Source organism: Zerene cesonia, chromosome 3, assembly GCF_012273895.1.
Source record: "Zerene cesonia ecotype Mississippi chromosome 3, Zerene_cesonia_1.1, whole genome shotgun sequence".
Lineage (NCBI taxonomy): Eukaryota > Metazoa > Arthropoda > Insecta > Lepidoptera > Pieridae > Zerene > Zerene cesonia.
The window spans coordinates 6630532-6648069 of NC_052104.1; the positions used below are offsets into that span (position 1 = coordinate 6630532).

The following is a 17538-nucleotide window of genomic DNA, read 5'->3' on the forward strand; positions in this document are numbered from 1 at the left end:
AATGAATGGCAAATAAAAAATTAATAATATAAACAAAAGGTGGCATTATCGCTGCGTTAAAGAAGAAGAAAGCAAAGTATCAAATAAGGCACGCAGGAACAGTTCGTGTAATTGAGAATCTTCTTTTTGTGAAGCCGGTTGAAAAGAAGGGAATGCTTATAGGACAAAAGTTTACAAAACGTTTCTTAATATTCATAAAACGACATAAGAAACAACGCAAGTTTACTTAAATCTGACTAGTCTTTCAGAAAACAGATTAATTATTCATTTTTAATCTATGGAAATATCAGTTATTTCATCAATTACCTGTTATGAGCAATTTTAAAATAGAGATCAATTTTGAAATATATATATTTTTATTTTTCTAATATTTATTAGCATTCTAATGTTGTCATAGTGTTTCACTATTTGCTTTTTTATGGACTACCCCCATTGTCCATCCATCCAATTTTGCTTTTTTAAACTAAATTATACTTAGTTATAAAGACCCAACGCTTTTATTGTTACCGCTATTAAAGGATGCAGGGTACTGATATTGTAATAGAGTAACACGTAATAACAGCAAACTAGTAAAAAAGGTATTTAATTTTTAATTAAACGCTACTAGAGATATAACAGCTCACTCTAGGTGTCCTATCATCTATCTATTATTATGTTGACTACCTTTTCGCTTCTCCGGTTTCGGTCGCCTAGTGAAAAGAAATTCCTGAATTTGATTTTTCACTGCTTAAAAAGCAGCTTATGTCACTCTTTAGCCTACCATCAGGCATAAAAATCATATAATGAAATCGTTCCCTTGCGACGTGAAAGAAAAACAAACAAACACATTTTTCGCATTAATAATATAAGGATTTGTAAGGAGATCACACAAATACAGCCTGCTACAGCCGTGACCTGTGCGATTTGTTAAGTGGAAGCAATCGAGAGTTTTGCTTGGAAAGTGTCACTTTCGCTTGTCTCTCGGCCACAAGGATGTATGGAGGAGTTGGCATTTGTTGATTTTATTATTATTGAATAATTTTATATACATATGAGGACTCCATAAAGTATCTATTTATCAGCTAGTGCTATCTTTAATTACTATTGGATATAGGGTATAGGTAAGAAATAGGTATCTACTTAATAAAGAGTAGATATTCTTTGCTAAAGGTCAATTTAACAACTATAAAAGTAACATATAATAAATTAATAGTATAAGTAGTATATATAAAAGAAAGATATTAAAATAATGTTTCAAAATAAAAGGACGACGAGTTGATTGTACGAAAAAGTCCGTTCATAACCACATTTTCTATTTTTCTAAAGGGCCTGATAAGAATAGCTGGAAAGTTGAAATTACGAAACAAAAGGACAAGGAAATATTTAAAGTATACAGAGTATTTACATTTAACAGTTGTTTTCTATTTGTATTCTAATAGACAATCAAGTGGGGTGTGAGCAGTATCCAAATCACGTCCGTCCACGAATGTGACCGCCGCCGTAAGTCTCAGTGTGGGTCCGTTGGCGAGCGCGCGCGACAAGTTCAAATGATGCGCACATCTTGCGCGAAATTCTAAATTCGAATTTTTATATTACTTTTTAATTTTATAATCTATGCGTGATTAAAAACATCAGCATGGTGAAGTGCTTCGTTTTGTTGCTGGTCGTTGCAACTTTCACTAGTTCAGAGGTTAGTCTGCTTTGTTTTTGTTCACAATTCGCTAATTGTATTTTTGTGACCTAGATTTTTTTTATTAGAACTTAGGTTTTTCAATTTTTTATTTTTCTTCTTTATTAAAAACAAACCAGAACTACAAAATCAGTCTCGTGTTATCAATAATTGTTGCCACTGTATCGTCGTTGTCATTATTGCTCTTCGTGGAAATATATCTAGTTAATAATACAGAGATCAGTTTATTTTTATTCATTACAATATTAAGTATACTCAATATAATAAACCCTTACATGAAAAGGGATTAATTACTGCATGGGGTGAAGGAAATATAAGCGAATGATATGTCAATAATTAGCTACTCACAAGTTTGGGCGGGAACATAACAAACCACCAAGAACACTAATTGTCAAATTCCAATAAATTACTAAATTTAATATTTTTTATGTTGCTTGATTAATATCAAAGTTCGGGGATTTCAAATAACAATCTTGGTGCCTTTGGCCTTTATTTCAAGAAATTCGAGTTTCATCAACGTAAAACATAAAAGAGAAGTTTTTTGTATGTTAATTACAAAAGACTTGATTGATAAGATAGATGTGACTCATTATGTATTATTTATTTACTGCCATTTTCTTTAACGGTTAAATTTTAAAATATTTTTATTTGAAGTGAGCTCTATAAAGCATTTTTATAAAAACGTATTCTTCTACCTTCATTTCTTAGCAGTTCAATAGTTTTGATCAATAATATGTATTTCAAATTCATTGAGATGATATTCGGATGATTTCATATGATACTATTCCATAGAAATTCATATATAGACAGCTCTTAGAGAACATCATGAACTTATTCAACGGTAAATAATTTTTGAAATCGTTTTAACAGTTCCTGATATTAGCGTGTTCAAACAAACAAACACACTCTTCAGTTTTTTATTTTTTCATAGAGATATGACAATTCACTTATAAAACCTCTTGGGTTATAGAAATCACCAGCAAATCACTTTATAAAATGTGATCGTGATATTTTTGTGAGTAATTCACATCTACGAGTTCAAATAGTACTAAGCTCAAGCTTTCCGGGCCAGTAGAAATAGCCAAACACATAATCTAAAGGTTATTATAACCTACCTTATAAGTATGAGTATTTGAACGTTGACATAGGAGACCATAGAGTGCCTTGCGTATAAATTAACGATATCATTTGTTTGCCAATTTAGTCGTTAAGATATGCCTTTTAAATATATCTTGTAACTATCTCTACATTTGCACTAACTTGACGTTAAGTACTACGAGTAACGCAGTAACGCAAGTACGTACTATGTAAATTTTTTATAATCTACAATTATATGAACATTCAATCATATTGAGTTTATTATTGTGCATGTTCAGAATAAGACTTTTTTATTAATCTTACCTGATGAGCTGCATCACTGTAAAGTCAGTTATAACTCAATATATGTATATTGTAGGCGGGCGATTCCTTGCGACAGTCTCGGGGAATATTTTCCAAAAACTTCTTCGGAGGAGTATGGGGGAACCGACCACCGCTGTTGGAGGCGAACCAGCTCAGAACTACATGTACCTGCAGTGAGTATCTAATATATTTTTTTAGATTTAAATACTTACGCAAAAGATTGTCATAACATATCAATCCAATAAAATAAACTACAAGAATCTTTTTCCATTTCCCTTTTCTTACCCTTCCCATTCCTTTCCTTTATTTCTCTAAAGAATCCTTTCCCAATCCCTTTCCAATTTGAAGTCGGCAATCCATTTGGAGAGACATAAGGTCTGCAAACAACATTACGCCTCTCCAAATGTTCATGGGCGGTGGTAGCGCTTACCATCAGGCGACCCACTAGCTCCACTGCCGACGGTGACAAAAAAAATCTGAAAAGAACTACTGTACCATACTTATCACTTCTTAGGTACAGATCTAATAGGTACTTTTTATATTATTTCAAGTCTGATTGTATTAGTTCCATTTACTCATCTGCAAATGTGAGACAGGGAATGCGGTAATTGAGGCACTTCATGAATTAAAATAAGGTAAATTGTTATGCGAAAGTATTAATAAGTCACTTAATATGATTCCAGAATGCGGTGAAAGAAACGAAGTTTCACGTATCGTTGGTGGTACCGAGGCGAGCATCAACGAATTCCCGTGGATGGCAAAACTGACGTACTTCAAACGCTTTTACTGTGGTGGCATGTTGATCAACGATCGATATGTTCTCACTGCTGCTCACTGTGTTAAGGGGTAAACTTTTTATTTAGTATTTTAATTAACAACGTGAAAATAAGCAAAGCTTAATTTTAGCTTGTAGACGACTGATAATGTCGAAATTATTGGTTCGGGGTATCGCAAGGATGCGTTCTGGACATTATTTTATTTGTTATCTTATGGGATTCTTTATGAACAATACTTTATGTCTACTTTACTTTATCATTGCTGAATATTATACATAATTATGTTTTGTTATTGGTAGACGTCTAATGTTATAAAGGTCGGTGAAAATGTTGCAACTTTCGCCTTATAAACTCGACATCTACTGTCGAATGTTTATTAAATAAATAATATCATAGAATATAGATGTAGTATGTATTATTCGCCACTTATTTATTAAATTATATCTTTATTATGAACTAAAAGTGCAAGTCAGTGAATATAGAGACATTCGACATAGGTATGTTTAAGAATTTCGTTTAAAACAATGACCTAAAGGACAGCCAAAATACTTTGTTTACCATCATTATTTGGGAAACCAGTTCGTGAATAATATTTTGAGCACGTTGCAAAACAAAAACTTAAATTTAGTATCGGAAAGTGCATTCTGGTCTGACATCAATTTGCTTGACCAAGATAAACGTCAATTTGGCGACATGGGGCTCTAATTAAACCCAAGATATGCAATAAAACACAACCTTTTCCTTTTAACTTCTGCAATTATATTTTCCTCAACAGCTTTTGTCGAAATAAATAATACTTATTATAATAAGGGAAGGGGGACCATTATTTTAACAACGGAATTTCACTTTCTTAACAACCAGATTTTACTTTTAGTGCTCAATTAATTACATTTTTAAGTTAAAGATAAAATCGAAGGTTGACTACAATGTTGCGTGTAGATCAAACATTGATATCTCTATTATTTGATCTCTCTAATCTTTATATCTCTGAAGAAGAGCATTTTTAACATTTTCATTATGTGTGAATCCTATCCTATTTAAAAAGATAGAGAAATTCTAAGCGTCTAATCTGCAAGACTTTTGCCGGTTGCAAGTACTTACATGCGTTGATTTCCATCTTTTGGAATAGAAGTTTAAATTAAATTAGAAATGAATTATTTTTGATAAGTTTTCTTGACAACCTATCAATAATAATTGTCATATTTATGATGTCAGCAACACCTAATAAAATTTCCACGAAATTTGTGTTAGAAGTTATAATATAATTAAGGTTAATAGTGGATAATTGACCAAAGTATTTAATTGAAACTTTAACAATTGACACACTATATATTAGGGTTAATGATGAATGGCTGGAACGTGTAAAATGTTACATATTATTTTCTTGTGATTGATTTTACGCGAGTATTATACATTCTGGAAATTAAAGACTTTGAAACGGATTTTAAACGCGATTTATTCATTATATTATTAACCCGACGTTTCGAACATTTTACAGCGAGCATGGTCACGGGGAGACTGATTAATAATATAATGAATAAATCGCGTATATAATCCGTTTAAAAGTCCTTAATTTCTAAAGGTTACATATTATTAATAAATACATGCTACATGATGGTACCACCTAGTAGTTTGTATAATTGATAGAAATATTGTTACATCTCTGTATTTAAGTAAAATAGTTACAAGTAAAGGAAAAAGGAAACATCGAATATTTCTTCAAAACTTCTTATAATCTACAGTTATTTTGTAATAAGAGAGTTTGAAATACATTTGTGTTAATAGTGTGCAATATATATTTATAACTAAATGACGTTTGAATCAAAGATATAAAAATTTATCGTTGAAAATCACGCAGGTAAACATAAAAATTATTAGGTATTTGTCTCTTGCCCTTTAGTTGTGCGTCATGACTTAATGAATGCAATAAATTTTTCAATATTTTAACGACAACATTAACAAGATAAGATGTGGAACTAAATAAGTTTTTATAAACATTCAATAAATGTCTAATGTGCGTCTTAATTGCAGATGAAATCGTTAATCATTAAAATACGAGTCCGACAACCTGAGAATTGGAAAACAAGCCCAAAATAATATCTTAGTCCGAATTTGTAAATTCAAATATATAGTATCAGTGCGTTCACCTTAAACCGGCTAAGAGTCAGGCTTCAAAGTATGAGTTCAATATCCTCTATAAATGTCCACTTTGGGAGTGTTTGTTGAACCTTTTGGTGTTTTTTTGCGGTTTTCACCTTGATTGTTTGATTTGATCACGCAAAATCGTTAGCGATGAACGCACATCATCACATGCTAGTTTAATACAAGATTTACGAGTAGAACTTACCTACATAAATTCAGCAATCACATAAAGATCGAAGATAATACAAATAAAATAAACGTTAACGAAACGGTATCGTGAAATAAATAATGTCACGTAAAAACAAATAAATGGTGAAGTTAAGCTAAAAACGATAAAGAAAATCTGCGATACGTTTCTGAATACAATAAGAGAAAGTGTAAAAGAGGACTTTAATAGTGTACTAGTTCATGGTTGTCTTTAACCCAAAATATTCCGTATAACTTTCGCCCCGTGTCCTCACTAATTTGGTCAGTAATGACATAATGAGTTACCTGATGATGCCTCCGTATGATAAAGTTCACTCACGTAACGAGTTAATTAACTGTACTTACAATATGTCATACCTCCTGCCTGATGTGGAATAGGTATTAATAATTGATAGGTAATTAAAATTTCGTCAATTCGTATTTAAATGGAATTGGCTTGAATGTTTTATAAATTACTAAGAACCCTTTGACGATGAGCAAAATTTTAATTTTTTTATTAATTTCCTCATAATTCTGGAAAATCGTTTTGTTTTTAATTTCATGTTTGCTTGTTGATATGATATGAAAAGTTACATAAAAACTTAGTGGAAAATATTTACAGCATGCATTTTGTACATGTTACAAAATTCACGCAATACTCGCGGACTGTACACAACGCGTGGTTTAATTTTTATGTCAGAGCGAATAAATGAGTCGGTGGTTTGCCTGGTGGTAAGCCATCACCAATGCAATGAATTTGCTGAGACAGAGCATGGGCAAACACGATGCTCGCTTTTGAGGGGAAAAGACAAAATTCGTGACAGAAATAAAGGACTGGACTAGACTCAAAAAACCTCAAATATATGGGCTCCCTTAACAATTAAACGAAACACAGGAAAATTTATATGCTACTATTTCACTACTATGGGGTTGTGGACTGTGGTACTTTCCCCGGTGCGAGCTTGCTCAATTTGACCGGAATCATGCTGGTTTCCCACATTTAATAAACAGTTACTAGTAGTTTATACTCATGATTACCTCCTAAATCATACTCCTAATCAACTCATTGATTGAAATAATTTTATTTAATATTAACTAACACTCTATTAAGGTTGCAGCTACCGTAGAAGTAGGAGTTTATAAAAATATACTTAAAATATCATTATGTAGATATATAAACTATTGACGTTACAAATAGTGAAATATGCAACATAGAACATGTTTAGGTCTTTTTTTTCAACTACACCCGATAAAGTATGTTATTTATTAAGCATTACGGTTGTAATTTCAGGTTCATGTGGTTTATGATAAAAGTGACATTTGGGGAACATAATCGCTGCAATACGACTATACGTCCAGAGACAAGATTTGTCATCCGTGTGATCGCAAACAAGTTCAGTCTAACCAACTTCGACAATGATATAGCGTTACTTCGCCTTAACGAAAGGGTTCCTATGTCCGCTACTATTAAGCCGATTTGCTTGCCGACTAATCCAGGTATATATTATATTATATTGTCAAAAAGTATTATTAAATAATACGTATCCCTTATTCGTGGACTACAACTAGAACTTTCGTCATAACGGAACAAAGTTTCTAAGTTGAGTTATGTCAATATTTTTAAAAAGCTATGAGATTTTTTATTTACATACCATTCCTATATATTTGCGATAAGGGATGTATCCAATGAAATGATCTGAAATGATGATAAACATGAAAATTATCATTTCTTATCCCAATAGTCAACAAACAAATAATTCAAATACACACACACACACACTTATAATACAATACCTAAGGAAGATGAGCTGAAGCTTACCGCGGCAACTAAATAGAGAAGAGTTGCAGTTCAACTCAGGATGCAATGGAAACTATTGAACAAGGCCATTGACAGGGCACATTGAGCAAAAAGCACACACACTGAGTTTAGTGACATTCTATTGCCAAATGAATGAAACAATAAAGTCATATAAATTAATCTCATCCAGTTTAGTGGGTAAATAAATAAATAATGAATACACACCTCATCGCAAACATGGCATTTGAAATTCAGGATTCAGAAAAGACAACCTTCTTTGTATTATTCCATTCTATATAGTGTGTACGAAAATATTTAAAACCATCAACATGATTGTTGTAATCATCTTATTCATTTATCTTACTGTGTATATTACTGATTTATCGATTATTGGAATGTTAAATAGCTGGAATAGCTTTAACTCTCGGAACTGAAAAACTTTTAAATGTTAGTTTTATTTCTATCCATAGAGGTAATTTATTACATTATGTCCAATAGATAACTTATACGTGGGAGTTAAAGCAGTAGCCTCTGGTTGGGGAACTCTCACTGAGGAGGGCAAGGTGTCATGTACTCTGCAAGAAGTGGAAGTTCCTGTGATAAGTAACCAGGATTGCAAGAATACCAAGTACACTTCCAGTATGATAACAGATAATATGCTGTGTGCTGGATACCCTAGAACTGGGCAAAAGGATTCCTGTCAGGTGAGAAATCTTTGTAATGGTAATATTTCTTTTAGCACGTTGATATCCTAATTCGGAGCGCCAGTCACTTTCAAGTGCAAAACTCTTTTTGAACATGTTGACATAATAGCAATTGGTTCTGTTAATATGTTTTTAAGATAAAATATTGTGATTTTACAGGTGGATATAAATCATGTCCTTAAAATCATGGTGTTTAAAAACCCTACATTAGCAGCAAATATAAAATTACTTGCAACATCACTTGTATTATGAGTCTTTATGATCAGATTATAAAATTGCTCGACGATTAATAGAAACATTATTTAATTATTGCCTTTTAAACGGAATCATTTTATGCCTTACTTTTGAAGCAATCAAGTCATATAGAAAGCCCTCTAACCTAATCATTTTCAGGGAGACAGCGGTGGACCTCTCATCACAGAAAGGAAGAATGACAAACGCTACGAGCTTATAGGTAGGTATTTTTATATCAAACACAAACAAATACGCCTTTCACTTATATCCAGTTGAATGCCGTGTTTTATGTAGGTGTTAAGTGCATAAACATTTCAACTTTAACTACTTAAGTGTGTTTATACTAAAACATCTTTGTTAGTTTGATGTTATAATATGCCTTTGCGAATAAGGTACGTAAATATGAAATGCTAGTTGATCGTATTTTTTATGATGATAAATCTTAGATTTACAGCTGTACTTATAGGATGATGCCCGTGTATCTTTAATTCTTTAACGTACAGACATGTATCTGCAAATACTTCAACATTACTAGCAAAATTATATAGAAGGGATCGCAAACTGCCTGTCACCTAATCTGGTTTAATTGAATTCAATAATTACACTTGGGTAAAATTACTGGCTGGAACTAAATCGCAGGCGCGATGTTTTAACCGCTATCTTTGAAATTAGGAACTTTAGTGAATGGTAAAGTTCATTTATAAAGTTTTTTTTTTTGAGTAATTTTGCTAATTTCCTTTTGTACGAATATAATTTAATAAAATATCAAATAGTTCTTAAGGGTGAAAGTTGAGATTTTTTATATATTTTCGTCTCGCTCTCCCCCTTTGGCAAATTCAATTCAAATTTTCAAAGTTCAAAAAAACATGTGTAATAGATATTAATTTTCTTTAGATAAATAGTTAAATTTTTGTATTCTAGGTGTCGTATCTTGGGGTAATGGCTGTGCTAGGGTTGGCTATCCAGGAGTATACACCAGAGTCACCAACTACTTGGACTGGATTAAAGAAAACACAAAAGATGGCTGCTATTGCTCCGAATAATACTCCTTCGCCATTCATTCCATATTTATTTTATTTATCGAAATTAATATTATTTAAGCATAAACGGGGTCAGTAAATATATTTTGACTCTAGTTACGCCATAATATTTATTGACATTGTGATATGAGTTTTTATGGTATTTATATGAGGCAAAATAATTATTACAAAACGTAATATTACGTACTGAAACACAAGAATATTTACGAATTAATAAAATATTATGGTTAATACTTATGAATATATATTTGCTCATTCGCTTAATCTCAAATATATAAGAACTACAAAGCGGAAAAAAATAGTATGACATTTCTTTTTACTTTTAATTATGACATACACTATTGCATTTTAAGTAACCAAAAATTTATCATTTACTTAACGTATGTAATTATTTAGGTGTATACATTGCCATAATATATAAATTAAGTCATAGATTATTTTGTAATTATTTTTTAATAAATAAAAAATGATCTCCAGTGTGGTTTTATTTCTGGACTTAAAGTCTAAGCTTAAATCTTTAAAACTACGCAACAGATTTTGATGAGGTCTTTTTTCATAGATAGACTGTTTCAAGAGGAAGGTTTATGTGTACATAAACTACTCCGAATTTAACGCGTGCGTAGCCGCGGGCAAAAGCTAGCTTCTTCCTCTTGAATCACTCTGTCTTTTAGAAATTAATAACTTTTTAACGGATTTTAAACGCAATTTTAAAGCGAGCGTGGTTACGGGGAGTCTCCCAGTGACCACGCTCGCTGTGAAGTGTTCGAAACGTCGGGTTAGTAATACAATGAATAAATCGCGGTTAATATCCGTTAAAAAGTCTTTAATTTCTAAATGTGTAATACTCGCGTAAAATCAAACACAAGAAAATACTATCACTCTATCTTAAAAAAAAGTCCATCAAAACCCGTTGTGCAGTTTAAAAGATTTAATCATACATAGAGACCTAGGGACTGAGAAAGTGACTTTTTTATACTATGTAGTGATATATCAGCTTTCTTGTCTCGGTTTCCTTCACGTGGACTAAAACGTATTTGCCATTTTTTCCCTCGGTTACATGTATTGATTAGCCCTCCTTAAAAATCAAATGTAGCCTATAAGTTGAACCTTATGTTAACCAGCCATTGTTTTGGGGTCTATAATTCATCATCATCATCAGCCCATATATGTTCCCACTGCTGGGACACAGGCCTCCTATGAGGGTTCAGGCCATAATCCACCACGCTGGACAAGTGCGGGTTGGCAGATTTCACATGTCGTCGAACTTTTGATTCTTGAACATGCCGGTTTCCTCACGATGTTTTCCTTCACCGTTTTAAGCAGCGGTGATGTTATCCACATGTGCAGATAAATTGAAAAATCAATTTATTTCCTGCACGCTCGATCGGTCTCGAACCCCGACTTATCGATTTTGAAGTCCGAGGTTCTCACCACTGAGCCACCACTGCTTTTTATATAATCTATCTTTCTCTTTAATTGTATCGTAATTATTCATTTTCAAAATATAATAGCGGATTTTCTTACACAACGGTGGGAATTTATTATTTGGTTACTGCCAACTTATAAAATAAATTGACTGACTGTTTAAGTTATAACTGAAAAAATATTGTTCCACTTCTCTGTTTATTTTCATGATATTAATAATATCACGTACTGAATGTCATTAAACTTAAACATGGCATAGCTAACGGAATATTTAATGCAGATTCCAGAAAGAAGAGACTTTTAAGATTATTCCATAGTAATTTCATAGTCGTCTTTTCCGTACTTGAGAAATGATGTCCAAATCTTTTATTTACTTTTTATTACGAATGGCATTTCTCCAGCTATAACCGTACTACGGTTGTACCACCACGCATATAGCCTTTATATACAGCATATAGTCTCAGGGATCACGTATATATCCAGCAGTGAAAGGATGTTTAAAAATGGTCCCATAATTCAGTAGTCCAAACTCTTCAGCTATATATTGTTAGAATAGATATATAGATTTTTAACACCCCTGTTAATAAAATATGAGCAAATTAACACTGTGGTTTCCTTTTTATTTACAAATCTCACTCTGAGTGATAGAAATTGTATATAATTATGTTAAAAAAGCATTTTACAAAGGTTGGTTTTCGTTATATTAGTCTTCAGATTTAAAACATATATCCCAAACTTCGTAAGTCTTTCATAACTTTATTTTTTTATGTATGTTTGAGTCCGTTTAAACTCATAAGCTATAATTGGGATTAAGATAATTTTTAGTTGTGCTGGGTATGCTCCAACTTAGGAATTTGAGCAAATTTCATATAACTTCTTCAGAATGAGTCGTAAGTCGAATTCCACCATGGGACACGTCCCGTGATGGTTTTTTTATGCTTAATATTTTTATTTTAATACTATTATATAATCTTTTGTTTATAAATTTTAAAATGAAGTATATATTGCTGGACAAAAGTACAATAAAATTATTTAAATAGAAAGGTGTTAAGCAGATAGTTTCTGCAGTAATTTATACACAGATACCGGTCTAGCGTCTCATAAGTACCGTTATATTAACAAGTCTATAGTTTGTATGCGACACACAATGCCTACATTGTCATATTTAGGGTATTAATATTTAGAGCTTTTTCAATATTAATATACAACATATTTATAACTCATCGATAGGATTTATAGGACCTTTTTTAATATTGAACACGACACCCATGGCTCCCAGAGCAGAAGCCGTGGCTTATGTCGGATTCCTACCGACTAAAACTGTTTTTGACGGGACTAAGGGGACACATTGTCTTGTACCCCGTGTCCCGCTCACCAGTTGCCCATTACCAGGTCCTCCGCTTAGTATCCAGCCCGAAGCGCTGCACGCTGAAATACAAGCTTACGCCGTCCGTTCGCCCCCGATGGAATTTTATCCGCTCCACCATTAATGTTCACCAAACCCCTGACCCGAACGCCATCCGGACGGAGGGCGCACGTCAAAAGGCACTAGGAAACATCGACTTTATTATACTGATCGAAGCCGAAACATGAGGTAGACGCGGCGCTTATTACAATAATTATTGCTCTTTATGTTCCATGTTTAATTGTTACATATAATGTTAAAACCACAAACACATAGTAAATAGATATAATGCTTTTAAACTTAATACTCACGTGCCTGAGACATATTTGAGGCATGATTCATGAATATGTAAAGGATCTGTGTTCGAATTCAAAGTCGCTCTTTTACTGAGAGGTATAGAGCATAAATTAGTCTTAATAATGAAACATGAGGTCAACGATCCACGCGGTCATTGCCAAATAAATACACCTTTACTTCGTCCAATAGGCAACTAAAATGTCGCTCCCAAAAGCTGCCCCAAAGCTTAACGCTGAACTCGGTTATCTTTTGCTTGTAACAATACGGACGTTATAAAATCGAGTTTAAAATGCTTTAAGATTGTGTTCGGAGTGGCAATAACTTTCGTGTTTTAGTATTCGGCTACATTTTAGGGTGCCCAATATTCATAAGTACATCGGTTTGGAAGTTTTGAGTTAGTGTATCAATAACAGTGAACCCAGCGCTTGTATGATTTTTGTATGTTTTTATGGTCATTACATAAATAAATTAGCATTGTGTGTAACTCGAATGGTGCAATGATGTGGTTGAGTGCTTTCTTAGTTTTGTGTGCACTTGTCAGTAGCGGAAAAACGTTTAGTAAGGTAGTTTTTGAATTATCTTCTTACGTATATACAAATAAGGCATAGAAGTCCTAAAATTAATGCATTGTGAAATACAATTATTAAACTTATGTAATTAGTCTTGTTATTTTTTAATCATATAAATTTTATTTAGGAGGCCTTTAGAGTTAACGATGATACGAAAATCTATGATCGACTAGCTGAAAAACAGCTTCCGCCATGCAAGGATTGCAGTAAGTAGTTCAGATTTATTGTATTTTAATAATATTATGACTTCTTTTTATGTTTATACATAAATCCCTCGTGATATCACAGTTTAAAGACTTCGAAACTTTAAATGATGAAAAAATTATTAGATTCAGATATTTTTAATCCTATGGGTATAAGGTTTTCGTTAATTGTAAAAATTCGTAACCCATCTCTACTCAAATGGGACTATATATTTTTCTTACGAAAATTTGATCGAAATATTTTTTCTTATCACGAAATGTGATGTAGTTGCTAGATAGTGCTTATGTTAATCGCTCATTTGATCAAACGTAAGTCAATATTAATAAGGAAAGAATTAATTTAATATCTACAAATGAATAAGGTTGTGGAGAACGAAATGAAGAGCCGCGCGTGGTTGGAGGTACTGGATCCAGCGTGAATGCCTTCCCTTGGATAGCCCGACTTATTTACCACAATTCCTTTGGCTGCGGAGCGTCTCTTATCAATGATAGATATGTGGTATCAGCTGCACATTGTGTGAAGGGGTAAGGAGTTTTGGTGTTGTACTAAACCTGATTCAAAACTTCTTCCTTGGAAATTTTTTGATCTTGAATTGTATGACCTATTAAAAATTCATGTAACGATCAGTTCACACAGTTTTTTTCTATATAGAATATGCTTTACATAATAGATAAGTTATTTCATATCTGTGTTACTGTTCCGTTATTTCTCAAAATATATTTCCAGTTCGTAATCAAATTCAATGAGGACAACAGTTCTTATTTACGTCGTTAAGTATGTGGTACCATGGAAGGGAGCCGTTTCTTTTTATTAAGCTAGTTTTGAAAATTAAAAATCCTTGTAAATTGTATACATTTTCAGCTTTATGTGGTTCTTGTTCCGGGTCAAGTTCGGCGAGCACAACAGATGTAATATAAAAACAATGCCTGAAATGCGATACGTCGTTAAGATAATTGCTCACAACTTCACACTTACCGAACTGTCGAATGATATAACTCTGCTGAGGTTGAGTGAGCCTGTGGAGTACACGCACGCTATCAGGCCTGTCTGCATACCGCCTATGGAAAGTGAGTGGACAATTGTACGGATTACGTACACGCTTCTATTTCACCAATGTGACATTGTTTGCAAAACACTATTCTGTCGCAAAGCTTGTAATTAAGAATACAAAGTTTATTATTTTCAAGAGACAAAAACAGAAGATAATAGACAGAAGACAGACAGATAATAGGTTTTTTATTTCATGCTATTCGAGGCCACAGATTCTATTTTCGGAAGTTTTTCTAATCAATTGTATAAAACAAAATATATACGGAGACCATTAGGAACAAGAAATTTATTACCTTAATCTATGGTTACGGAAGTAACTCTGTCTATCTGTCTGCCTCTTCTTCACGTCTAAATCACTGAACCGATTTGGAAGAAATTTCGCGCAAAGATAGACTGAGTCACGAGAAAGGACATAGAATTATAGTAGAAAAGAAATAAAATATTTGCATAAAATTAGGTTTTCAATTAATTATTTTGTGTGTTATCCGTGTAAGATATCTGAATAAAAAAATGTCTGTTTTGTCCTGCTTAAAATGCACACATGATATCTTTGACAATAATATAAGTAATAATGTTACTTGATCTCTTGTAAACACGTTTTAAGGATCAATCGTCAAAATGCAAATTTACAACTTAACAAAGTACCTACATCGAACATCTACCTAAGTATAAAAATCATGTGCGTAATTCACAAGCACGTTAATTTCCCTTTCGAGATATCCAAAGGAAAATATGGAATCAGTTTTTTATCCGTCTGCCTGTTTGTCAAGACCCTTTTTCTCGTGATCAATCAGAAATTATTCAAACTTCTAAAGATACGGCCGTTTATATTGCAAATTTTTTACCCTCGCTAGGAAAGAAAACAAGAGTACTATCAAAAAAATCTTGAACGAATTTTAATTATTTAATAAATAATAATTAATAATTTAATTTTAATAATTTAATAATTTAATAAATTTAATTTTTTTAAATTTTACAACACAGATAAAAGAAAATTGCGAAAAGCAAACATTTCTAGAAATATCATGTCATTATGTGCGCACCTAGGTGCGCGAGACCGGCTCGTATCTGGGCGATTTTTTTTTATTTTTACCCAAGCATATTTTTATCGCTATTTCAAATAATGTTATGTTAATCAAGTTTTTTATTTCATAGTATTTCTCTTATAAATATTTGCCTCATACATAACTTACAGTTATTATGTAAAATCATAAACTTTAAACAATGTTCAATAGTTATAAATCGTAACATTTAAATGATATAAGTATTGTAAACTAGCAGTTCTTATCCGTTTTTTGTGCGTTAATGGTGCTTTAGCTTACACGATTAAAAATCCAAAAAGTCAAAAATATCCTTAGCCTTTACTTTAGCATGTAATAGCGCATATGTAATAGCGGGCAACTGAGCTGGTAGTTCACATGCTGGTAAGCGAAGCCTACCGTTCATGAACTTTTGTAGAGATAAGGCCGCTGCAAACGACGACGCTTCACGACGGGAGTAAAGATATGCTAGGAATAGTGGGGAAAGAGATGTGGACCTCCGGCTCCCCTACTCACCCCACGAAACACCGAAGCGCAGTAATATGCTACCATTTCACGCCACTTCTTTCTGTATTACTGTGTACAATCCTCTTGAGGTCAATGACATATTATAGCTTTTATGACTTTTACTTCGTATGATTAGCTGCAATAATGGAATGTCCATAATAATTACTTAATTTGACTTCCATTTTGCTAGGCAAATCGGAGACATACACTGGTACACAAGCAACAGTTGCTGGATGGGGAGCGATGGGAGAAACAGGCAATTGGTCTTGCTCACTTCTTGAAGCACAACTGCCTGTCCTCAGCAATGAGGAATGCAAGAGTACCAGCTACAATAAGACGAAGATTAAGGACGTTATGATGTGTGCTGGTTTTCCAGCTACTGCTCATAAGGATGCCTGTACAGTTAGTATATTTACTAAATAATTATATCGTAGTGATATAAATTCTTTAAGGTCGTATACAGCGGCTTGTTATAGAATCAATAGTAAATAATCAGAAGCTCAGAAGATGCGCACTGTAAATAATAATAAGAATTATATAATCGTAAATTAAAATTATCTTACCCTGTTTTGACTGAATGATCGCGTAAGTCATAACTCCCATGTATTTGAATATAATCCGGTGCTTAGTTGTAGTGTATTAGGTAACTTCATATATACTTTCTTAATATTTATTTATATTTCAGGGCGATAGCGGAGGGCCGTTGATTGCAGAAAATAAAGATCACGCATATGAACTTATCGGTAAATGTGAAATTTTAAAATTCAATTAATATTTTTCATAGGTTTCCTTTGGAATTTGTACTTTTTTCGTTAAAAAATATGAATTGAAATAAAAAATCTCTTTGATTTCGCAGGTATTGTATCATGGGGGTATGGCTGCGCCCGAAAAGGCTTTCCCGGAGTTTATACAAGAGTGACGCATTATTTGGACTGGATTAAAGACAATACTGACGACGCCTGTTACTGCGACTATTGATTAAAATAAAAAAAAATGCAGTCAAGATTTTAGGAGTTATAAATTAAACCTCGCTTAATTGCACATTGCAAAAGTGCATCACTAATAAAATGTGAATACATTATCATTTCGTT

General features: G+C 32.8%; 1 protein-coding gene across 1 annotated transcript; it reads left to right on the forward strand.

Moving 5' to 3' along the window:
- The first annotated feature begins 1473 nt into the window (after positions 1-1473).
- On the forward strand, positions 1474-17526 carry LOC119839379 (transmembrane protease serine 9-like). Its single transcript, XM_038365651.1, has 14 exons — positions 1474-1669; positions 3126-3243; positions 3754-3916; positions 7466-7671; positions 8471-8676; positions 9070-9130; positions 9832-9950; positions 13545-13640; positions 13774-13852; positions 14212-14374; positions 14712-14917; positions 16638-16849; positions 17133-17190; positions 17304-17526. Exons 1-14 carry the CDS (start codon positions 1616-1618, stop codon positions 17423-17425), a joined length of 1863 nt encoding a protein of 620 aa, XP_038221579.1. The 5' UTR covers positions 1474-1615; the 3' UTR covers positions 17426-17526.
- Positions 17527-17538: the final 12 nt, after the last annotated feature.